We start from the raw sequence: 24918 nt of genomic DNA on the forward strand, positions 1-24918 counted from the left end.
ATTTTTAAAAATTTTTTTATATAAAATATAATAAAAAATTCAATTTTATCAAATTTTAAAACAGTAATAATATTAAAAAATAATATTTTAATAATATTTTATTTAATTTTTAACTTTCTTATCAATTCATCTCATCTCATCTTAACTCACAATCACATCTAAGCTTTATGTCTTCGAGAGATTTTTGCAATTTACGTCACATATTACATCTTAAATTGTTAAAAATTACTATTAGCACTTTTATCTAATGCTCATCTATTCAGAGCGAGACTACATGCATTTCTGGGAGGAACAAATAAAAAAAAATTGTAAGGTTTTCTTTTATAAAGAAAGTTCTATAAGAAGGAACAAATAAAAATTGATAGAAAACAAGTAAAGGATTTAAAGTGAGGGAGAGATAGGCACTACAATGAATATTACAATAATTATACTTGAATAATACAAGTAGATGTATTAATACACTACTTATCGTGGGATCTTATTACAATTTGAAAAAAAAAATCAAAATGCTAATTTCTAGCATAATTAATATGGAAGACTTTTATATCAACAGCATATTAAGTGTATTAAAAATTAAACTTGTAAATAGATCTGTTCGATCGTATCGACTTAAAAGTAAAATTTGTATTGCATATAAAAGATAATGATACTTTTTAAGTAGTGTTATTTTATAAATTATTTTATAAAAATATTACTAATTTAAAGTAAAATGTTGTAAAATTTTTGTATATCTGTGTAAATCATTCTCGAGTTAAAACTTAGGCTTTGTTTGGATGCACAGAGCAGCTCAGTTCATTTCACTTTTAGGCTGCTTTTCCAATCTAAACACATGTGGGTCGTTCAGTGAGAGCCGCTCAAGTTTGAATTCATTGGTTGGGCCCCCACAAATGTCAAACCCACTCACCTAAACCCATGAGCCAAATTTTATTCGTAAACTCATTTTTTTAAAAAATAACAACCTCAAAGAGTACGGAATTGTGAATAGTGAATACTATTATGAAAATTAAAAAAAAAAAAAATTGATGGTATCCAAACTTATTTCTATTTTGCATGTTCTCGTTGGGGCGTTAGCTATTGTGTCAAATCTTTTCTGTTTTTTTTTCTTTGCTGCATTTGGCGCCAGATGAAGAAATCATTTCTATTTTTACTGTAAAGTGAACAGTATAAAATAATAGTAAGACTCATTTTTTTATAACTTTTTATAAATATATTTAAATTTATTTTAACATTCAAACATATTTTAAACAATCTTATCAAACTCATTCAATAATCTTAACTCACAATTATTTATAAAAAATTCAATTTATTTTCAACTCATCTCAACGTCTGAATCCAACCTAAAACGTCCAAAAGCGACTGATTGAGCAGGCAAACGTAGCAAGAAAAGAAGAGTCTGAGAGTGAGGGCCAGGGTAGGGTTTGAGATAGGGCTGGCTACTAAAGCCGCAATAAATGACTTATCATAATAAATGTACGTTTAAAAGCTCTCTTGTTTTCGTGTTATATATATATATATGGTAAATGAAAAAATGGTCTCTAAAAAAAAAAAAATGAAAAAATGGTCTCTGGTCCCCGAACAGTGACCACATTACTCTGCTGCTTTAAAGCACTTTAACATGTCTCCGAGGTGGGGCAATGCCAACCAATTCACACGCGCCATTGATTCCCGTGCACGTCACCTCTCTCAGTCGTATGTCCATACTCAAGGGCGCGTGTTAAAAATATAATTTTGCATTACTGTGTGTTAATTATAATCAGGAAGGTTTTCGTGTTCATATTTGAGAGAATGTAATGAATAAAGAAAATCACACGACTTTAGACTGATGAGATTTGAAAAAGAGAATGTTTGGATTGAAAATTTTCTGAGACGTGACAATTGAAATATATTATTTTAGTGAAATATTTTAGTTGCACACATATTTTACAAAATAAAATCAGTAGCAATGACTTGATTTAAGTTAGGTTTGATACTAATGTGTTGAAAATTAAAAATTAAATAAAATATTATTAAAATATTAATTTTTAATATTATTATTATTTTTAGATTTGAAAAAGTTAAATTATTTATTGTATTTTATATAAGAATTTATAAAAATTGTAATGATTAGATTAGATTAGATGAGTTGAGAAACTCTCAATCCAAACCGAGCATATGTCATATTATAAAATTATTATTATTATAAAATAGATCTAACATATATAATGAATCTATCTATTAAAACAGCAGGAGGCGTTGAGTAGCGTCCTGTAATTGGTGAATGTGTATTCAAATGTTCTCCTACTCTTTTTATGTACATTTTATTAATCACCTAACTCTCAGCTTGCCTGTTTTCCCCTTTGCAGAATCTCTGCCCATGAGCATTTTGTAATATAGCATTGAGTTGGAATCTGTTTGTGTGAGTTTCTGACATGGGACAATATTATAGTGCATACGTGCCTTTCATCTTGTTTGGTATACAATGAGACAATATTATTCGAATATCTTTTTTGTGCAATGGGCATGCTTCAACTCAAAGGTATTTGCATTGCATTTTGACCAATTCCATCTGGCGAAAACCTGTCCCAATAGGGATGTTTCAACTGCCAGAAAAAGAAGTTATTAGACAAACAAACCATTCTATTTTATGAATTTATGAATGAATTGGATGGATTTGGATGTTGAGTTGAGCTCAGCTGAACTCAGTTCTTTATGAATAATAGTGAGTTGAGTAGTAGAGACAGTTATATAAAGCCCATCTACACTGAGTTTAAAATGTATTTGGATGTTAAGATAAATTTAATACTTTTTATGATAAGTTGAAATGAGTTTAATAATTTGAGAGTTGGTTGTTTAGATGTTAGACTCAGATTAAAATTAGATTAAACTCAGATGAATCTTACAACCAAACGCAACCTAATGTTTTATTTTTTATAATAAAAGTTATGTCATTCAGACTCGCATATCTTAATACGGTATTGAAGTGATTAATATATGAAACCACTTAAAATATAGAGGGTCGTCGACCGAGAATGAATAATAATCTTTTATTGTAGTGATTTTCCTTAAATTTTGTGTGCTGATAATGTTTATTATCTTGAAGATCCCAGTAATTTATATGTCAAAAAAGTAAAATCGTCACTCACACGAAAACTAGAGTTGGAGAATTGCATGCGAGATATTAATGAATTTGAGAGCACGACAGATATGAAGAGAAGTTAATGCGATTCTGCTGCAATCATAACAATGACCATCCTCGCATGATCATTACTACACACACCTATTTTCATATGTGGATATCTGATAAATAAAGCCTTCTCCAGAACATAATTTTTCTGGCAAAATTATAGGAGACATTCATATAATGGATGATGCACCTGTGACCTTGAACAATGACTGCAATAACCTTTGTAATGATGCACCTAATCTAAAAAACATGCAGTGATCTCAGTCTATAAAAAGGAAGAGCAAAATCAATGCTAGTGATATATGGCAAGTGTTGTCAATAAAACTGGTTCACCCAAATATCATTAACGTTAAAATAAAAAAGAAAAATGCTTTGTATTACACTCTCATCCTATTTTTATCTCAATGTTGACTTGATGTTTCCTATTAATTTTTGAATTTATTATTTTCAACTAAATGCTTTTCATCCTTGTAAAAATACTGGTCAATAATAACAGTTGAGACTTGAGAAAGCACATGATTCCAATGAAATTTTATATAAATCAGAAACTCACCTCCTTGTACAGTAATCATGTGGCGTGGGTAGAGTCCTTGCTGATATTGGAATACTGATGTATAAGAAAGCCTATATGCCTTTGGCCCAGATAGGCGAAGTTAAAGAGGCCACTGAGCCTGATAAAATTCACCTGAATTCTGATTGGGCAATCTACCGTGGTTGTTCTCTAAAGTCCCGTTTAGATAGTAAGAGATATGATAAAGTTTAATAAAATATTATTTTTTAATCTTATTATTATTTTAAAATTTAAAAGAAATTAAATTTTTTTATTATATTTTATGTAAAAATTTGATAAAATTAAAATGATGAAATGAAACCGTTTCTGTATTCAAACGAGACCCAAGTGGCCTAGGCCACATCGTATACTTAGGTATAGCTCTCTCTCTCTCTCTCTCTCTCTCTCTCTCAATAAAAGAATAAAAAAACTAAAAAATCTGTAGAACATTACACAAGGTCTACAAGAAGCCAACATGGAACATTTAATTTCAGTCTGTCCAAGTCAATTTGAGCCCTTTCAAAGCATAACCGTTCAATCATATACAAACGAGGATTGAGGGAGAAGGCAATTTTTGAGAGAATGAATGCTGTGTCAACATATATGTCAATCATGTTAGATGTGTCTGTCTTGGCTTCTACTCCGTTGTTCCCTACCACACTGTTTACATAGCATCAATTAATCATATATACCAACCACTCCCATGGATGAAGTCGTTTTGATAAATAAAGCCTCATCCAGAAATGCACCATGTTTAACATGCAACTCTGAACAAGCCGTGGAAGATGGTTTTCGCCTAACCCAAACTAGGACCAGAAGCTTACTGCAATAATAACTCGTCTTCATTCTGTAGTCCCTTGAGCTGCCTTTTCGCGTACAGTGTGAAGAAAATAGTGGTAGCCACAGTTGCAGCAAAACCAACAACATTAAAGACAATTTGTTGGGCAGAAAGGGAGTGCCGCTCATCTGCCAATGTCCCTATAAGGATTCCACTGCAATGAGACAAGGTGACAATTAGTCAGGAGATTATGAAATGTGCATATCATCTAAATTCCATCTTTGCAACCCGGCAGTGTAAGGTGGTTACACGAGGAAAGAAAAGGAGTGATATTGCAAGTCTGGACTATATATAGGAGGAAAGTATTAACCAGCTGCAAAGTTGTTCAGTTAATAACCAAATGCTAGGAATTTTTCTTTCATTTGGTCGAGCATTGTAATCTTTCCCCTTTTCTTTTTCAATGCTTCCCATAACTAACGGCACCCCACATTTTTCCATTTTCTGTCCAAATTTTGCTCATAACCACCCCACAATTATGAATAAGACTGTGCATGACTTTCAAAATGAAGGTCATCATAACACGGACTGACATAAGTGCTTTTTTATCAGATGAAGAAAGCAGTAGTTCTTCTGCCAAATAAAACTGCACGTGGATGACAATCACCCCAGCTTGAGAAGGAAGCAATAGGAAGAACGAGGGAACACAAGTAACAAGGCCCTCATGGAGATGTATCGAGGCCCAACAGGTCACTAGTTCAAAATCATTTTTATCTGACACGTTGGTTTAAGCCCAAAGCCAGCCACAATACAATTTTTTCAGTTGGCAAAATTCTTGGAAATAGAGAAATCTGTTTTGCTTTGAGACAGTTAGAAAGCAGCCAACAAGTGCAAACTGTACAAACCAAGTAGTATGAAGGAATGAAAACTCCATGCTTATCTATGCAACATATTGACTTCAGCCATATATGGTCCTTCTGAGTTGGCATTCTTTAATTAGAATCACCATCATAAATTTGAAACCACGGCATGGGTCAAACTCAAGCAAAAGCAGGTCAAAGAAACCAGGAAATTTTCTTTTCAAGGAACGATAGACCATATGCAAGTCTACTAGTAAAAAATTCACAAAGGTAGGAATAGTATTAATCAAAATAGTAATAGAAAAAAGCTGAGAGATAGAGAGATTAATTACGTGTAGATTGCAACAAATATTTCCGGTATAATCCCAACCAATGACCCCAAGATGTAAGGACCATACTTAACATTTGTCGCCACAGCACAGTAGTTATATATGATGTAAGGGAAAGGAGAAATCCTGATTAATGCCACAGCTCGGAACTGATGAAACCAATTTCCCTCACCAGCTGCTCTTAGAACGGAAGCCCTCTTTGGATACTTTTCCAGCCACCCCTGTGTAAGAACAATAAATGTTGAGTTACACTAAAATACAGACACTCGGATGCCCAAACATAGGAAAACACTCCCACTTGAAACACACGGGTACACAAAGAGAGGGAGGGGGTGAGGGTAAATCAATAAATAATGTAAAGAGCATCTTTGACACAAAGTACGCACTTGAATTTTATGATAGAAAAGAGAGCCAATGAAAAATGGGAGTGATACACCAACAGCCACCCCTGACATGATTAGTAAAAATCCGTAGCCATAACCAAAAGTCATCCCTGCTACCCACATAGAGGGTGAAGATGGTAAAAGTGCGGCAGGGAATAATGCCAAAGAAGCAAAGACCAGAACAGCCAGAACTGGAGTACTGAATGTTGTTGTCTCCCAATTTATAATTGGGATAATCTCCTGTAAAACATTAGGTTATTAGACAAGGTAGAAAGAGATGCAAACAAATTTATCTCTTGAAGCATTATTCACTATAAATATGAAGACTTCTTTCCCAAATCTGTTGGTATTGGCAACTAGTAGAATGCCCAAATCTATAAGAATTGGTTATAATCAACCCCGCATATCAATCAGCAAAAAAACCAAATACAACATACCCAATGATTTGTATTGCATCATCAAATTTTTAAGGTGAACAAATTATCATATGATGAACAAGCTTCGCTACATCAAATCAAGAATTCATATTGAGATTTTATAACTCGCCAACACCATTATAATGCATAAAAAGTCTAATTTAGCAGACTTTAATGCTTATTGTAACTCATCGTCACCAAGTTATTAATATCAACAACATTGTCACAGTTTCATTATACATAGACCACAAGAAGGAACCCCCTAATTATAATCCACAAATTTACTACATAATTTCTTACTTCATCAAAACTACCCATTTTTACATATTATCTTACAACTCTCCTTCCCTTAACATGCAAGACAAATCTATCTCCATTGAAAATAAGAGCCGTCTGTTTTTCAAAAGCCTCATAGAGCAAAATCACAGACCAGCAACAAAAATCCCAAATATTAGAACTGAAACATAATTACCCAAGGAATTTGATGATGATGCGGTGTGCACATTTAAAAGTGACCCAATCCCAACGGGGAAATAGTTTTAAAAAATCAAATAAAAATCATAATCATCAGCCCTTGGCCCATTCACGGTCACAAAAACGTTCGAGTGCACGAGAAAAATAACTTTTTCCCATGTATTCGATTTAACCCACAACAACCTGCCAAAACGCCAGGAAAAGGGTTGTTCAACAAGGATCCATTGTGCAAAAGCCCCAATTCTACAACTTACGTCTCATCCACGCACGCATGCTTAACTAAAGGCAAAAGGAGCAATCAAATTCACATAGAAAACCGACCTTATCCATGAAAAAGGGTCCGACCCATTTGATACAAACCGCAGCCAACAGGCCGAGGGAGATACAAAGGACCAACAACTTGAACCAGTACCACAAACACCCTCCTCTTCTCGGAGACGAAGGCTCCCCCACCCCACCAAAACCTTCATCGGTTTCCCGATCGTGAGGACCCTGCTTCAATTTCACGTAGTCCCCATTGTTAGCGTCGCCCCCAACTCTCAGGCACAGTTCCGGCACCACCTCATCACCCCCACCTTCTTCCTCCCGATACGTCATCATAAACTCTCGAAATTAGGTGGCACGAAAAGCCCTCTACCTCCTTTTGAAGAATCTGGAACCCTAGCAGAGATGCAATGTAGGAACCGTACGAGGAACAACCGGAGGTAGAGATGCTAAGCGAGGGAGACTGGTGGATGCGAGAGAGCGAGGAGGTTATCGATGAATAAAAAAATCAAAACGTACAAACTTCCACCGGGACATAAACATTGGTTAAAACTTTTAGAAATCCTACTCCTACCGAGAATACCCACACAGAGTGGGTACGATTCTTACCTTTTTATTTATTTATTTTTAATAACTTTATTAATTATTTTATTTTATAAAAAAATGTTTAAGACGTTTAAAAATATATTTTTTTTTTTAAATAATAATAATAAATTTACATTATCGGTGAGATTCTGAGAGGGTGCAGCATCACCCCAAAAAAGTAAAACGAAATCAAAATTACCAGACTGCCATCATTTAAACGACGTAGTTGCAGTAGTTTCGATGGTACGTGGCACACAGACCTAGCGCCTCCGTGGTACAGGTGTGATGACTTTGTGGCTACGGGGTGTAGCGTGATTGGCCTGTCGTGGATTCACCGTCACGGAAGGTGTGGCTGTGGGGCTCACTGCTTTTCCTCTTTTTAATTGATATTTTTTTTTGCCGAGTTAGTGAGTGTGCCGGTGGTGGGTTGACTCGCTCTTTATTGATTTTTGTGAAGCCTGACGCGACATTACTGAGGTTTTTTCTTTCGTGTTTTCTCGAAAGAAAGTCACAGATACAGATACTTTCCTCGACCGTCACCTGGCTGATGCTTTCAGAAAAGCAATAGGATCGTGACGCGTGTACAGAAAGCTGGCCCCAACAAAAGCAATGGTATAGTAATTGCCACAATTTGATTAGTCTTTCAGTTGCTGTCTTCCTTTTGTGTGCGGGAAAAAACAAGTGAAGAGGTGCAAGAAAACTAGAAAGATGGATGCCTTCTAAAGCTTGAAGTTTCTACCAAATATTAAATTCAAGCAACAATTACCTCGTTTTCGTAAAACGGTCCACACCTTTACGAATTTTATTACTATTTAATATTTTTTTATTATTATTTAATATTATATTATTATTTTTATACTACTATTTACAGATTATCTAAAATCACTTCTCTATTTCAAAATAGTCTTAGGCTTCGTTTGAAAACACAATTCATTTCAACTCATCATTACAACTTTTTCAAATTTCAATACAAAATATAATAAATAATTCAACTTTTTCAAATTTCAAAACAATAATAATAATAATAATAAATAATATTCTAATAATATTTTATCAACTCAACTCAACTCACTTCAACATCCAAACGCATTTTTAAACCATTGGTTGAAAGCTTGAGATTTCCACTAAAACCCACAAAAAAAAAAAAAAATGTTTGCAAGGAAGATAATGGATAATGTTTAAGAAATCAACTTTGCATGTCATCGGTGGATGCCAATGAATAGCTTCAAAGATGGGTATGCCTACATGTGGGCTCGCTATAGAGACTTCAAATTGATTGACCAAATCATTACTAAATGATTCAAATATGGACTATGCTAGGGCCAGAAATGTGATCCCCATTTTACGTAAATTGTATTTTTATATATATATATTTTTAAACATTTAAAAGAATTTCACAAACTCATTAAAAAATAATTCTTTAACAATTAAGTAAAAAAAAAAAAAAAAAAAAACAGATGGATCACTTTTGGGGGACATCATTCTCACTAGCCCAAGCATTTTCCTTAAAATATTTGTAGCCTTTTATTTATCGGTGCTGCTCACCCCCATAATTTTGCCCATTTAAAGTTAATATTAGTGTAATTGTACTTTTTTTAAAAATATTTTTTTAAACATCTTTAAATATTTAAAAAATACAAAATATATACAAGCAGTCAAAATGATTGGCAAAATTAAGGGATCATTGTATTTTCCTCTATCTATCTCTCTCTCTTTCCTACTAAAAACTTGAAAATCCTTCTCTCTCTCTCTTTTTTTTTTTTTTTTTTTTTCTATTATTGTCTTTGTATGGGAAAACGTTATGTCGGTGTATTACATAAATTATATTTTTTATACGCATGCCGTAGTAAAGATTCTTACATTGTTAGATACATAAGTTTGATGAAGTTATGCATCTAGATAATGAGAATTTTAAAGTTTGACCAATCATACTCTTCCAATAATGATGCATGAGTCATACATAGCATGTTTAAGAAATCGATGAAAATCTAATTGACCCAATCCACGGAGTATTCCTAATATTGAGTTAAAAGATGCATGTTAGGGATGGTTTGGATAGTGAAGTATTTTCAGAATAGTACACGATATTTATTATTTTATTATAATTATTTATTATTATTTAATATTTTATTTTTTATTTTTACTGTTATTTACTATTTAATCTCTCATTTTGTAATATAGCTGTTGATTTTAAGAGGCTTTGGTTGATGCAAAAACCAAGAGGTCCACATTAACCAACAATTGGAGCCTACTACTAATAATAGCATGTGACGTGTCTCATTTAAATGTCCCGACTCCATGCAACTCCCAAGCTCACTACATAAATATTTGGTACCATCATTCGACTTTCTAAGAAAAATAATTGGATGGATCCTTCCACATAGACTGAATTGTTGCAATAGTATATTTTTGTTATTTTTACTATCCAATGGTCCCTTTAGCATTTTCCTAATTGAATACCTCTTGTTAATAATGAATGATCGAGATTCACTAATTTATTCATCATAACCAATCGTGTCCATACATTCATTTAATATAATATATCTGCTAATATTTTATCACTAAACGTAAGACAAACACAAGGAAATATAACATTAGACGAGATTGCGCCTCTTGTGCTCATTTTCTCAATTTAAGGCTAAGGTCTTGGATACTGAAGGTGTTCTACCTTATTATTATAATTTTTTAAATTTTAATATAAAATATAATAAATAATTTATTTTTTTTTAAATATTAAAATAATAATATTATTAAAAATATATATTTTAACATTATTTTATCTAATTTTTAAATTTTATTTCAACTCATCTCATATCATTTGTGAAAATAAACGAGACCTAAATTTTAAGAAATAAATTTAACTTTTTGACAAAATAATATCATTTAGAGATTTTGTCAAAATGATTAAAAATAATAATAGGACTCCCAAATGTATTCATTCTTGTATTTTTATTTTTTTAATAATTAAAAAAGTTATTATATTTTACATATAAAATTTAGTGTTCACGATGCCATTGACCTCTAGTTTAACTCCACCATCGTACAATTCAATAGCATCTTCAAGACTTCTGCCGTTCTGCGAGTGTCCCGGCCCGACGCTTGGACAATCAACGCATAATTTCTAAAGAAGCGTGGACTTTCCTTCCATCGTTGTCTACTGTAAGCTAAATTCAATATATTTACTTTTTCACAGTTCAGAGTTAGAGACTAATCAAGCAATTTATCTTCTCAAACCCAAAAAGAATTCCCGGAAATAGTCACATTTTAAATTTGTTTTCTTTCAAGTTTTGTTCGTGAAGGATGAATTTGAGTAGCAATAAGCAACTGCAGACCGGCCGTCTACATCTTTCTGAGTTCCACTCGCGAAATCTCTTCGACATACGGAAATTTCGCGTCCCAATTTTGCCGGGAAAGCGCTCGCCACTCTCGTTGCCAACTCTCTCTTTCTCGCGGCCTCTGGGGTTCCCATCTCTCCCTGACCCGAAACTTCCCCGTGTGCATCCAGATTCTTTTGCTTTTTCTTAAAATTTGAATATTGTTTTTTAAAAATTATTTTACGTATTGGTTGTTTTACTGCGCGCTCGTATTGTTTCAGGGACAGATCGGAGCTTAAGGTTTTTGGTCAGCAGGTGTGTATCCGAGAAGTTATCGGATCCTTTTGAGCAGGGTCCGGGTCTAAATGATGCATCCGCACCAGGTCAGGTACGTATCATTTGCACTGCAGGTTCTCTTCTTACTCAGCTCGCTCGTCAAATTTAATATGAATCTGATACTTTTTACTCTCTTATCCCTAAACTTATTATTTTCTCTGGATATTTTTAAAACAGGAAGAAACTAAAGTTTGAATATTTTATGGATGAGATGTCAGAGTAAAATATTTATCATTATATTTTCCACACTTTTATGCTGTACAATGGGTCCTTTATATAGACTACAATAAAGAATATTCTACACCTAGCCAATGGAATTACAGTTTGTTATAAGGGATGGTTGGAGCAGATTCGTTTGGTAGCTTCTAGAGTCTTGTGGTTGTTCGTTTATTTATCTTGCTCACTCTGCTGTGAGGGCTGTGAGCGTTCTCCTGTGGTCCCATTTCTCATGCTAGAAGGAATAGCAGCTGGTGCCTTAACATGAGATAGCCTGTTTTAGATGGAGCCAGGCTTCTAGTTTTCTTCTTTTAGGTCGAGGGAGAAGAGTCATTGTGCTTTTCAACTTCAGCATCCTCTTTTTACCAGCCTTAAGAGCTGGTTTGGATACTTGGAGTATCTCGTAATTCTGTGAATAATAGTGAACTGGTCTGTTAAGATGTTTTATTGGGTTTTGGGAAATGAAAGAGAAAAAACTGAATAAAAATATTATAAAGTCAAAAAATTGTTTGAATATAATTCTTGTTTTGAAGTTTGAAATAGTTTTATTGATTTTTGTGTTTTGTTTTTTAAGTTTGTAAAATTTGTAATGATTAGGTAATTGTTAGATGAAAAAGTTGAATATTTGAAATTAAAAAGAATTTTGTGCTTGAGTAATGTTTGAGAAGGAAATTGTGAGAAGTTTTGAGGATACCAGTTTAGGTATTCAAATAAGGTCTTGCCTTGAGATCAACATAGAATGGGTTTGACTCTATCCTTATACCTTTATCGAGTAGTTGCCTTTTTCCACATGTAGATTTTCAAGAAAAAAAAAACTTTTTCCATGCAGTGGATGGGGGTATGTTACCAGATTATATTGTTGAACATGTGCTATGCTTGATTAAACAGGCGCATACTTATATCAGGACATTCGTACTGTGAAACGAGTGGAATATTACGTATTGCCCTTTAATCTGAGCAGTCTTATGCTCTCAATTCAACTATCAAAGTTAGGGCATAATTGTGTTTTTTGTGTATGGGTTATGGAGTTTCACTAGTTTCCTTGATGTACAAGTTACTTGCACAGTTATCTCAGGCCATATTAACTATAATGCTGTATGTCTTGTTTCAGGTGCCTAAACAAAAGGACACTTCTATTCTGAAAATCTTGAAGGAATCAAATTCCCTTTTGCCTCATGTAGTCCTTGCTAGCACGCTGTTGGCTCTTGTGTATCCACCTTCTTTTACATGGTTTACCACCAGGTTGTAGAACACTCTTCAGATGAATTGCCAATGTATGCCTACTTATGTAGAAGGTTACATTTAAGAGCAAAGTCAAGGAAAAATGAGAAGCCATTGCATGTTGATCTCCTTACCGTCTAAAATGTAGAGAAAGCAGGAGTTGAATTTCATTGGGGTTATGAGTTAATTGACAGATGCAGAAGAAAGAGGAAAAATAACTAGTGGAATGTATCCATACAAGCTACTTGTCTAACTAGGACAAATTCGCGTCTATATTTATGGAACATGAAAATATACATTCTTTTTCTGGCTGTCATATACTTGGTGTAACCATTTAGGGGTAGAATTTAGTTATCTTAGTTCATCTGAGAATATATGTCGATTTCTGAAAAAAAATGGTTTTTCCAATGATATGCTTAGAATTCATATTTCCTATATTGTTTATTCCCAGGTACTATGCACCTGCATTGGGGTTTTTAATGTTTGCAGTTGGGGTTAATTCCAGAGAAAATGATTTCCTTGAAGCATTCAAGAGACCAGCAGCTATTTTTGCTGGTTATGTTGGCCAATTTGTAATGAAACCTCTTCTTGGATATTTTTTTGGGGCAATCTCAGTTACACTCTTGGGTCTACCACCTTCTATAGGAAAGGATCTCTCTCTCTCTCTCTCTCTCTCTCTACAATTTATTTATTTATTTTTTCTTTTTGATAGGTAAGACCAGTAACTCTTACCTTCAAAAAACTGTCGATGCTGGGCTAACATTTGGTTAATCAATTTAACAGGTGCTGGGATTATGTTGGTATCTTGTGTTAGTGGGGCTCAACTCTCAAATTATGCTACTTTCCTCACAGACCCAGTAATGGCCCCTCTTAGCATTATTATGACATCATTATCTACTGCTACTGCAGTATTTATCACACCAATGTTGTCGCTCTTGCTCATTGGAAAGAGACTGCCGGTTGATGTGAAAGGAATGATGTCTAGCATTATGCAGATTGTAGTTGCACCAATTGCTGCTGGCTTGTTATTGAATCGGTTATATACCAACTCAAGACAACCTGATTAACATATTGAACTTCATTACAGGTCCATAACTGTTTCTTATATTTGTGCCTACAGGTTCTTTCCCGTAATCTGTGGTGCAATTCGGCCATTTTTGCCTCCGCTGTCCGTCTTAGTAACAGCTCTCTGTGTTGGAGCACCACTTGCCCTTAACATCGAGTCTGTTTTATCTCCTTTTGGAGTGACCATTTTGTTTGTCGTCATTGCATTTCATTTGTCAGCGTTTATAGCTGGTTATGTCTTTACTGGTCTAGTATTCCATAAAGCTACTGATGTGAAAGCTCTGCAAAGAACACTATCATATGAGACAGGTCCCACCTTTTATCCACTAACAGCAATGTGATTCTCAGCTGCATATTATTCTAGCTAACTGATATTTTTGGATTTGCAGGAATGCAAAGCAGTCTTCTTGCCCTTGCACTTGCCAATAGGTTCTTTCAAGATCCACTCGTGGGTGTGCCTCCAGCAATCTCGGTGAGTCCATACCATCACATTTAAATCAATTGTCTCCTATTTCATCAATTTCAATTCTTCAAATTTTTCATCTAATCATTACAATTTTTCCAAACTTCCAAACAAATCACAAAAAATAATACTTTTTCAAATTTCAAAACAAAAATAATATTAAAAAATAATATTCTAACAATATTTTAACTTTATAATATTTTTATTCAACTTTTTCTCTATTCTTTCCCAAAATCCAATTAAACATCTTATCTCAAACTATTTTACTACTATTCACAAACTATTTCACTGCTATTCACAAAATTCTCATCTCATCTCATTTTCTAAGTATCCCCTAAATCAACTCCCTAAAGGAATTCCATCTTCATATGGTTTGGTCAGGATGAATTCACTGCCAGCCTTTGTTTCTGTTATTAATGTAGGCAATTATTGTGGGACATAAGCAAGTATATTTATTGTGGTCTCAAATAGGTTGGATAACACGAGGATTTCACCATATCTGTCATTGGTGCATTGTAACAAATTTGCCCCACTACTTGCATGCATGCCGTGCTGAGTTCCTTTCTCTATGTAACAAATTTATAAAAGCTATGTGGAAGTAAAAACAGGCACATCCGCATGGATTCCAATACGAGAATGCAGAGCGTAGGTCACACTTGTATTTAATTGTACATAAAAAAGATTTTACTTATAAAAAAAAAAAAATTGTACATAAAAAAGATTGTACAATATTACGATCCTCCACTTCTATTTTGAGTTGTACATCACAGCCTTGCTGCTCGATGGTTTCCGTCCCCTCTGGGATGTTACACTCTTGGCTAATTGTGTTCTCCTCAACAGGGTAGTCTTTGTACTTAATCACAATACGCTTCTGAAGCTTTATTTTGCCTAGTCATTGTTCACTAAGATTGTTGCCCTTGTTTATTCTGCCGGGAACTTTTATAGGCAATATAGAATCATAGGATATATCAAATGATAAGAAAACCTTGCAGCAGATATGCAGGATTCGACCAAAATCATGTATTTGAAGTTCTCTCTCATTTTTATTTAGATATGTTATTTTTATGTTGTTTACCTTGTATAATTTTGAGGAATATTCATATTGTTTCTGTGATTTACAGACGGTAATAATGTCTTTGATGGGCTTCTCTCTAGTGCTGCTTTGGACTAAGAGGAAACAATAACAGTCTGTTGAAACATTACTACAAGCGTTGACATATTGCAACTTTAATATCCATTATTCCAAGGTGAATGGGCAGTGCAGAATCTGTCATGGGGCACATGAAGATGGAGATTAAGGAAGCTGTTTAGGAAGACAATGCGCCGCATCTGTTATATAGAATCAAATTGGCTTCCTTTCATCACAATTCTTACTTCAAACATGGTAGAGAAAAGTTGCGAAACTAACTTATGAGGATCTGGGAAAAATCCGATTGAGGCAAATATGAATTTTAGCCAGTTTTTTCCTTCCCATGTTAGTAGGCTATAGTAATTAAATTGGCTGTGTTAGACACTTGAGAGTTAAATAATGCTTTGTGCTCAGCAAGAGGCAGGGACATGTATGGGGAGCCATAATGCAAGACTAATTGCAGTATGGGCAAAAAAACATTTATCAATAATAATAAAATAAAATACAAAACAAAAACAAAAACTACCATATAACATTGAAAATTTCATGAAGTTTTGGTTTGAGAATTAGTTAAGAATCTGCCTTAAAAGTTGTCTAAATATACTATTTATAGTGAGGTTATAATTACTCAAGAATCCAAGATGAAAATATCAGTACTTCTTTAATGCTAATTGAACTTCATTGGTGTACTGTATCAATAATCAGATTTGCCAATGATTTTTTCATCATTTAAACAAAAGTCGGGTCTAATTGTTTTGGCTTTTGGATAGAAGTGGTGGCTTAATGATTCTTGAGTCATTCTCAAATGGTTTGGCAAATGCTAACTCTTTGGATTTGAATCTGATATCAAATCACCTTAAGCTATTGGTATTAGTCGCATAAACATTTATTAAATCTCTAAATAGTTGCTGATGACAAGAATTTTTTAATTTTTCAATCTCTTATTGGGACTTAAAGTTAAGTTGTTGTTCAAATCTAACTTGAGAAAGCGCTTGTGAGTTTCGGTTGTTTAGGTTATTTTTATTTAATTTTCTACAAATAAAATGTTATTATAGTCACGTCTAACTAAGATAGTTTCTTTGTGATAAAAAGGAAAAAGATAAAAATCTTGAGTGTATCAAAACCTTATCCTATTAATTGTCATTTTGCAACGGCACCTTATCGTTTTACATGCATGGCTGGACTGGATCTAGAAGACCTCCCTTTTACCAATTTACTAATCTACCCTCATACGGTTAATTTTCGAGTCTGCCAATGTATCACGGCCTCGCCCTGAAAAATCTTCAGCGTTCAGAACCACAGCAATGGCCATCGCTACCTTATTCTTCCTTCCAAATTCTCCCTTTAGTCATAAACCCATAAAAGCAATTTCCTTTTCCACTCCAAAGTCCCAAATACACGAACCATTTCAAACGCAAGTCCAGACCCGCACAGAGAATCCCGCCAGTTATGTTACCATCCACAATCCGAAGGCCGTGGTGGCTCTATTCGGAGCGGGTCTGACTCTGAGCTTAATTGGACCCGCCTCAGCGGCGGAGCTACCGTTGCTGGGTTCCACACTGCAATTTGTTGAGCCCGCCAATGCTCTCTCCCTGCCCACCTGGGCCATACACGTGTCCAGTGTGGTCGAATGGTGAGCGTTTTTCCCATATTCTGCGCCATTTTGTTGATGGGTTTTGACAATCTGCTGTCCATTTTAGTAGTTTTTTTTTTTTTTTTTTAATCTAGCTGGGTCTTGCTCTCTATCAATGTGGTTTAAATTGAGATTTATGCTTTCCGAGGTTTTAATCCCAAATATGAAAGAATGAAGGAAGTGGTTTAAATGTGTCAAAATGGTTGTATCACTATCAGGCCCTTCGATGGTTTTTTTTTTTCCTTAGGTCTTTTGTAATTAAAATTTTGACGTTCAAAATATTGAACCTTACTGCCTCGGCAGTCAGATCTTGATGTTTGTATGCGATCTTAATGGCAAGAAAAAAAAAAAAAAAAAAAGATAGAAAAAAACGTTACTTATGTCAGAGTTAGTGGAAATGGAGTCTAGCAGAACTCCTACTTAGCGAGAGGAAGAGGCAGGGTAAGCAGGAAGACACAAGGAGTAAAATATGTTGGTGAATTTCATCAAAAGTATTATCTTTGTATGCTGTACAGTAGGGGTGTCAAATCGTGTTAACGGATCTTGTTCGTGTCGTGCTAAGACATGTATATTATACTATATAGGTCAATCCTAATCCGACCCGTTAAGCTTATCGTGTCAAAATCTCAAACCCTAACACGACCGATTAATATAACGGGTCGTGTCGTGTCAACCCATTTTGACCTGTTTATGTAAATGGATTGAAACAGACCCAAAATTAACCCATTTTATCTAGTTAAGTTTAGCATAATTTTATATAAATATTAAAATCACAATATCTATAAAAAATATAAAACTAACTACAAGTCCAAAATTACAGTCCAAACAATAAAAATATCGAAATTAAAATCCAAACAATTTTATTTTTTAGGTATAAGGGTATAATTGTAACTTTAACTTTCTTAATGGGTCATAACGGGTTGACCCGTTATCAACCCGTTAAGCTATCGTGTCTTAACGGGTCAACCCGTTTTGACCCGAACCCATTAAGGGTAAACCCTAACCCGCTTTTATCGTGTCATGTTCATGTTGGGTTAACGGGTCGTGTCACATATTGCCACCCCTACTGCATAGTGTGCTATTTATACAAAAAAATGGAATATTCTATACAAGAATGGTTGTACTAAATTGCCCCTAAATAACCATATACATAACAGACTGATATTGGAAAGTTTGTTGAGAATTCTGGTGCATGCATTCTTCTTGATTCTTCTATTTAGCTCCTTGTGCATGAGACGTCATGGCAGCTGAGTTATCAATCGGTAAAAATGAGCTTTTACTTATTTTCTGTAAAGTTGCAAAGAAATGTGAGGAAAATAGGATATGTTTTTTTTTTTTCATCGGTAAACAAATTTATATTGATTAAAAGAGTAGGCAAGATCCCAAGTATACCGGACATATACAAGAGCAAACGCCTAAATGTGATAATTTAGTGGAGGAAAATAGGATATGTTGAAACATGGTACTTTGTATATTATGTCTTTTTTCTGAAAATTGTTTTTAGTTTGATCGAGATTTACACTGTCATTTTACACAAGTCGATAGTTATTAATGGGAGATTTTCATTTTTAAGGATTACAGCGATGGCTTTGGTGTGGCAATACGGGGAACAATCAGGGTATGAATCTTGGAAAGGACTCGCCTGGGGGATGGTGAGTTATTGTTCTCAGCCTTGCAAGATTGACCATATAGATGTGTTATCATAAGTGGCAAGCATTTATGGTGGTTGTACTGACAAGTTTATCGATGATGAAGTTGACCATGTGGTAATTATTTCTATCAAGTATTTATTGCAAGCAGTTTATATTTCAACCATATACCGGTTCAGTGGAAATGAATTATTTTTTATAATATAACACTATATCATAAATAAAGTCCTTGAAAAGAATTCATTAGTGATGCAATTGATAATGATCGGTTCAGGTACCGTTGCTTGGTGGAGCATTTTGCGCATGCACATGGCATTTCTTTTATAACTCCGAATCTCTTGAGGTAGGAAGGGTTGCATTACTGGTGTTAAAAAGGGCGTTTATTATTTTATTTATTCTTTATGATGAACATACTGTTAAATTGTTTTTATGCAACATTCAGTTTGTGATGACAAAAAAGTATGTACAAATTAAACTCTTAGTCTATCATACTCGGCAATGATAGACTCTGATTTTTTTTGGAGAAGTAAATCATATGGGAGTAAAGAGTTTTTTTCAACTGTCGCAAACCTTACCTTATAAGTAATTCTGCAATGATCAATCTCACCACCCTTTGGCCACCCCTGTTATTATGTTATGATACGCCCTACCCAAGTAATTTATGGCTTTGAGTTGGTTGTGATCCAAGCTGGCTCAGAATTTGATTCCTGTTTGAGTTAAGTTATGGTGCATGCTTTCCAGAAACGGGAGGAAACAAATTTTTTGTGCTTCTGGGGTGTCTGCTTATGCCTTCTCAAGTAGTTTACTTATATCAGATAGTACGATAAGTTCTGTTAGATTACCATGTATAATTTGATTTTTCTAGATCAGTTTGTACATCACTCCACAAGTTTTACTTTTCTTGTTTTTCCTGATTGTGATGTGAATGAGCTGCGGAAAAAGATCATGTGAAATGGCTCAAATGTTCCACATGAATTGCAGGTATTGGTAGCTCTTCAAGCAGCATTAACAGTTATAGGTAATGCCACAATGTGCATTGCTGCATTCCGTATATACAAAGCATCAGAAGAGAGCTCCAAGAATCTCTGAAGGATCTCTACACGAGTACTTATGTATGTAGCTTACCCTCTTCCTTGTTTTCTTGCCCTCCAGTTGTGTAGGTAATATTACTCTTCTTGGTAGGGCAGCAATCTGGCTAATAATTTTCAAGGAAAACGGAGCAGTGTAGAGAAATAGTGATAGTTGTTTTCTTCGGCATGTGTTTGTGTGGTATGTGCAGGGGAACTGAAAAATTGCTGGAAGTTTCCTTATTCACGATGAAGTTGATTTTCACGAGGTTTATAATTGAATTATGGATTTAAGTCTTTCCCATGGTTGGGAGGAATGTCAATCTGATGCTAGCGTGCTTTCAGCTGGTCTAATTGTTTGGAGCATCTTCATGATCGCAAAATTCCATGTACTTGGATAAATCATGTGTATGTGTAGCTTTTTATTTTTTCAACAGTTCAGATAAAATTATTGTAGAGTTTCCAGTGTATGTCTCCTGTTATTTGGTGCACTTGTGTTGTAGTAATTTTGAATTATAAGAATTGCCATTTTTAAAGCTGCTGTTTTGACTCATGATAAGAGTTGCACCTAATCAATCCAAAGCGGTGAATCTCCTCGAAGCTTAAAGAATGTGAATTCATAAGAAAAATTGCAATCATGGACTGATCTTGACATGGACATTCAAGCAGAATCATAGGAAAAACACTCTGGATCATGACAATACTTTGTCGGTTTAGCATTTTGATGCAATAAAAAAAAAGGAAAGTATTATATATTAGCTCAACCAATTATTAGAAGATCAGTTTGGGACTGGGAACCAAACCTTCACGTTAATGCAGTTCAAAGGAATAAATCTTCCGAATTGCAGTCTTCAAAGTGTAGTTTTCTCTGTGATCTTGAATGCTTTCCTTGTAATTCTACTCTGGTACCGTTCGACGTGTAAATGCAAGGTACCCAAGTTGGTGGGCGGAAAATGCCCCCTTCGTTCAGAGTGGAATAAGGTTGTGTGGATCAAAGCTTCCAGTGACTCCCATTTCTAAACTTCGATGGGGAATGGACTGCGTTAAGTTATCAAATGGTATTCATAATATAAAAGGCATTATATTTTTTCGACCAAATGGTTATAACCACGACAGGATTGAAATAAATGTGGTATTCCATTGATGATCAGTTTTGACCCAGATGGCCGGATGTGGCGTGAGCTTTTTCTGGATGGTTACGGTATCATTTACATTGAGAAATATATGAGAATTTTAATGGATTGGTACTGAAAGTTTTTTACTGTTTCGTAGGTATATAGCTCATATAGTCTTATGCTAGGAGGAATTAAATGCATATACATTTGATTTTCACACAAGTTCATGCGGTTGGGTCTGAAAGGAGGTATTCATCATATAGCGCATCATTTGTGCCCCTACAGCTCTGTTTGGAGAAACTCATTAACATAACCATGGTGTCCAAACTTCCATGATCTCTTACAATATTTTCGGGAAATCATAACAACATATGAGCCCAGGAAATTAGATAGGACTTCTGATTCTCCAAAAACATGTATTCAGAAACGTCAGAGAAGAGGAAAGCTAGAGATTGGAGAGAGGCGCCAGCGGGATAGAGAATATTTATATATATGACTGCTCCTCTTCTGATATCAGTGTTTGTGAAGAAGAACCAGGGTAGAGGAACGATGCAAATCTGGGAATTTCTTCTGAAACTCAGACATTAAGGCTAAATTCTCCTGGTGAAGAAGATTGGCTTTTCTCCTCAGCTTCTCATTCTCTTCAATTATACTTTTGTTCTCCAAATATAACTTCAAGTTCTTTAGTTCAACATCTTTGTCTACTTTTTCTTCACACTTTTTCCTGCTGAAAGCCATGATCCACATTAGCTCCATCTAAAACATGCACCACTGACGATTATATATAATAGAATAGAGACATGATGATCAAAAGGTTCAGAAGATCAGTGAAGGATTTTCTCCCAGAAGATATATGCGTATTATGTGATGAAATATATACCTGCAGGTAAGCCATTGAACTTGGACTTTAGATCGCTTTGATCTTTGCTTTCTTTCAGAAGAACGGACTGTGCCAGGCGGAATCTTCTCAGCGTTGTTGGTACACATTTTTGTTTGGTTTTTATTGGTCTTCCTATAAAAATTAGGAGTAGAAGATAGCGGGTGAAATGAGTGGAAATTGAGAGGAGTGTGTTGCGAGCTCCTATATATAAATATAGATGGGTTGCCTCCTGTGTATGTATCCATGTGATTACCATGTAGGGAGAGGGAGAGAGAGAGAGAGAGATTTCTCTCCTGGTAATGATGGCGGATGGACTCATGATTGTAGAGGGCAGCACACGACATCAAACGATGAGGAGAAAAAGCCCTTGAAGATGGAAAGATGCTCTTGGCTGTGTAAGGCCACGGGGCACTTGTAAACGTCCATTTAACCCGGAGGATTTGAGTATTATATATGTGTGTGTACTGTGTTAAAAACTCGATTATACACTAACCTAATTTCAAAAAGAGTACTCAAAGTCTAATAATTAGTGGTATTATGGTTTAAAGTTTAAACCACACGCTACTTGTGCATGAGACAGTATTCATGTTGTCAGTCTATATATCCCGTAGAAACATATACAAATCAGTACGTACGGATGTACATGACGCTGCTGTATATTTTTTATTTCCAGTTCTCGGTATGGTACAATTACCGGCCACCCTGTCACAACTCTTTCTCTGCTGTACTGATCATCTTGAACTGATCAAACATGTCATGATCGATCGAGTGTTGTCATGGTGCATTTGGAATGGCATAAAATGGATCATGGCCGTAGCCTTTTACTTGTTGCGATCACTGCCCATCACCTTACCTAGCTTAGGGACCCATCCTGAGCATTGCAACGCTGTAGCAGATTGCATGTCCATCCTCTCTCTCTCTCTCTCTCTCTCTCATTTTTTAGCTTTCTGTGGCATGGTGGACCATTAGCAGGGGGGGATTGGCATCTTCAACCCACAGTTTCCTTCCTCCACCTTGTATTTCTCTCATTATACTTAGTTTGAACACAAATATCTAAGAGTCAAATGCTATATTGAGGGCCTGGAAACCCCGTCACCTTTAATCTCCACATTTGATTGCAGAAGATGGTGATGATGACACGATGTGATTGTACTGTCACTCATGAGCTAGCATGCATCCAAGTCTTCATCCATATGATCGTATATATAAGTCTAAGGTAAGGTTTTGATAGGAAGTTGAGGAGATGAAATGAGATGAGATTAGATGAAAATTGAAAGTTAAAAATTGAATAAAATATTGTTAAAATATTATTTTTTAATATTATTTTTGTTTTGTGATTTAAAAAAATTGAATTGTTTATTATATTTTGTGTGAGAGTTTGAAAAAATTATAATGATTAGATGAAATTATGAAATGAGATGAGTTGAGGTGCTATCTTAATCCAAACTAAGAACACAGCTAAGGGGCTTTTCTTATCTTCTTCAAAAGGAAAAAAGGATACCAAAAATTGTCAACTCAAAGCTAATATATAATATGTTACATATATATACACGTACGTACTTAATTAATTCTTTAAGAAATATCATCATTTTTCACAACATATTACATAACGATAATGTTTAAAAATAAAGGATATTTTACAAAAATATCCTATAAAAGTAACATCACTTTACACAAATATCCTCATTTTGAAACATGTATTATAAAATGTGTTATGTGAGTATCATTATTCATATATAATATTAGATCAGCAATATTTACATTGTTTAATTTCTATAGAATTAAACTATATATACATATTAATTAATTATTAATTCATGTTTGTCTTGAAAGCAATTTCTTCCATCATGAAATATATTAGAGTAATTCTACATACAATCGTAAAGTGCGTAAATACCGCGTAATTGTTTTGAAAAGGAGTGGGGTCCATTATTAAAAAATTAATTTTTTTCATGTGAATTTCATGTTTTATTCACTTTTTTCAAAGCAATTATGTGGCGGTTGCACAATTTACAGTTGCAAAGATCTTTTCTCAATATATTAGATGTACTTACTACGCGTGTCCTTAAATCCTTAGGCTTCGTTGTTTAGTTACACAGATAAAATGAAATGAAATTTGAAAATTAAATAAAATATTATTAGAATATAATTTTTAATATAATTTTTATTTTAGAATTTGAAAATGTTGAATTGTTTATTATATTTTATTTAAAAATTTGAGAAAATTATAATGATTAGATGCGATGAAGTAAGATGAGATCTTGTTATACCGCTCACTTATTTATGATTAATTAATGCAGCTTTTAGTAATTTATATGTATAAGATCAGTACTAAGATCCACTTATCCATGATTTTGAGTAGAAAATTAATTATTAGATTATGGGAGATTAATGAACGTGAATAAGTGCAGTACTACTTACAATGAAAGCCACCGCCTAATTTTAAAGTGATTGGAACCCATTCCACTGGTGACTGTTATATGCACAAACTATCTGTCTCTCTCGTATTTGAAGATCAGAAATATTCGGATTTCAAGTTTCAGATTAAATATTCATGTATGGACTTAAACTTTATTGATTCGAGAATTCGAATAACTAATCTTAAATATATAATTACTATTGTAAGATTAAGTCCACAAAGAGATTCTACAAAAGTAAATTCACAAACTGACAATAGTTTCATGATATAATACGTTAGATCTATTTTACAATAAAATTAATTTTACTATTTAACGTACTACATCAATCTACGTCAGTTTTTAAGTTTACAGTTTTTGTGAAATCTTTTTGTGGATAAAATATTTTTTTGTATATAAAAAAATAAATGAAAGTACATGCATGCATGCACTCCAAACCTAATGATTTTATTTTGAATGGTGAAGAATATTGAGGCATTTCAGGAGAACTAGAACCACTAAAAACGTTCACTTAGGTCTTCTTTTACTAGTATATAATAGTAGTACTGCTGCGACTAATAATAAAACATGATATATATTGAGGGTCGACGAGGAGTTCGATCTAGATCAGATCA

General features: G+C 34.2%; 4 protein-coding genes across 8 annotated transcripts; 2 read left to right on the plus strand and 2 right to left on the minus strand.

Moving 5' to 3' along the window:
- Nucleotides 1–4174: 4174 nt before the first annotated feature.
- Nucleotides 4175–7799, minus strand: LOC121234780. Its single transcript, XM_041130876.1, has 4 exons — nt 7272–7799; nt 6064–6300; nt 5681–5898; nt 4175–4705 (listed from the first exon to the last, which is right to left on the minus strand). Exons 1-4 carry the CDS (start codon nt 7548–7550, stop codon nt 4534–4536), a joined length of 906 nt encoding a protein of 301 aa, XP_040986810.1. The 5' UTR covers nt 7551–7799; the 3' UTR covers nt 4175–4533.
- A 3001-nt stretch (nt 7800–10800) lies between these two features.
- Nucleotides 10801–15962, plus strand: LOC121234779 (probable sodium/metabolite cotransporter BASS5, chloroplastic). Its single transcript, XM_041130874.1, has 9 exons — nt 10801–10958; nt 11085–11292; nt 11395–11501; nt 12777–12907; nt 13338–13531; nt 13670–13922; nt 14007–14260; nt 14341–14423; nt 15536–15962. Exons 2-9 carry the CDS (start codon nt 11100–11102, stop codon nt 15596–15598), a joined length of 1278 nt encoding a protein of 425 aa, XP_040986808.1. The 5' UTR covers nt 10801–10958; nt 11085–11099; the 3' UTR covers nt 15599–15962.
- An 805-nt stretch (nt 15963–16767) lies between these two features.
- LOC121235067 (ycf49-like protein) lies at nt 16768–20362 on the plus strand. Of its 5 annotated transcripts, none has more exons than XR_005934501.1 (5): nt 16768–17176; nt 18750–18828; nt 19100–19168; nt 19807–19985; nt 20105–20362. XR_005934501.1 is itself a non-coding variant. In XM_041131289.1 (5 exons), exons 1-4 carry the CDS (start codon nt 16848–16850, stop codon nt 19912–19914), a joined length of 585 nt encoding a protein of 194 aa, XP_040987223.1. In that variant the 5' UTR covers nt 16768–16847; the 3' UTR covers nt 19915–19937; nt 20013–20362. The 5 variants fall into 5 exon arrangements, 4 of the variants coding, with proteins under 4 accessions (XP_040987223.1, XP_040987224.1, XP_040987222.1 ...); XM_041131289.1 differs by having other exon boundaries at nt 19807–19937; nt 20013–20362; XM_041131290.1 differs by having other exon boundaries at nt 19807–19937.
- An 877-nt stretch (nt 20363–21239) lies between these two features.
- LOC121235069 (protein LITTLE ZIPPER 2-like) lies at nt 21240–22123 on the minus strand. Its single transcript, XM_041131292.1, has 2 exons — nt 21888–22123; nt 21240–21734 (listed from the first exon to the last, which is right to left on the minus strand). The coding sequence occupies exons 1-2, from the start codon at nt 21992–21994 to the stop codon at nt 21521–21523; spliced, it is 321 nt and encodes a 106-aa protein (XP_040987226.1). The 5' UTR covers nt 21995–22123; the 3' UTR covers nt 21240–21520.
- Between the last annotated feature and the right edge of the window lie 2795 nt (nt 22124–24918).

This window comes from Juglans microcarpa x Juglans regia, chromosome 6D, assembly GCF_004785595.1.
Source record: "Juglans microcarpa x Juglans regia isolate MS1-56 chromosome 6D, Jm3101_v1.0, whole genome shotgun sequence".
NCBI lineage: Eukaryota > Viridiplantae > Streptophyta > Magnoliopsida > Fagales > Juglandaceae > Juglans > Juglans microcarpa x Juglans regia.

Bases quoted from the DNA above. Each gene is read 5' to 3' on its own strand.
- LOC121234780 (XM_041130876.1), bottom strand. From the start codon at position 7,550: ATGATGACGTATCGGGAGGAAGAAGGTGGGGGTGATGAGGTGGTGCCG. The intron at 5,899-6,063 runs GTGCGTACTTTG...GTTCTTACACAG, and splicing joins TTTTCTATCATAAAATTCAA to GGGTGGCTGGAAAAGTATCC. The intron at 4,706-5,680 runs GTAATTAATCTC...GTCTCATTGCAG, and splicing joins ATATTTGTTGCAATCTACAC to TGGAATCCTTATAGGGACAT.
- LOC121234779 (XM_041130874.1), top strand. From the start codon at position 11,100: ATGAATTTGAGTAGCAATAAGCAACTGCAGACCGGCCGTCTACATCTT. The intron at 11,502-12,776 runs GTACGTATCATT...GTCTTGTTTCAG, and splicing joins ATGCATCCGCACCAGGTCAG to GTGCCTAAACAAAAGGACAC. The intron at 13,532-13,669 runs GAAAGGATCTCT...TCAATTTAACAG, and splicing joins GGGTCTACCACCTTCTATAG to GTGCTGGGATTATGTTGGTA.
- LOC121235067 (XM_041131288.1), top strand. From the start codon at position 16,848: ATGGCCATCGCTACCTTATTCTTCCTTCCAAATTCTCCCTTTAGTCAT. The intron at 17,177-18,749 runs GTGAGCGTTTTT...TTCATTTTTAAG, and splicing joins GTGTCCAGTGTGGTCGAATG to GATTACAGCGATGGCTTTGG. The intron at 19,169-19,806 runs GTAGGAAGGGTT...CATGAATTGCAG, and splicing joins ATAACTCCGAATCTCTTGAG to GTATTGGTAGCTCTTCAAGC.
- LOC121235069 (XM_041131292.1), bottom strand. From the start codon at position 21,994: ATGTGTACCAACAACGCTGAGAAGATTCCGCCTGGCACAGTCCGTTCT. The intron at 21,735-21,887 runs GTATATATTTCA...CATGGCTTTCAG, and splicing joins GTTCAATGGCTTACCTGCAG to CAGGAAAAAGTGTGAAGAAA.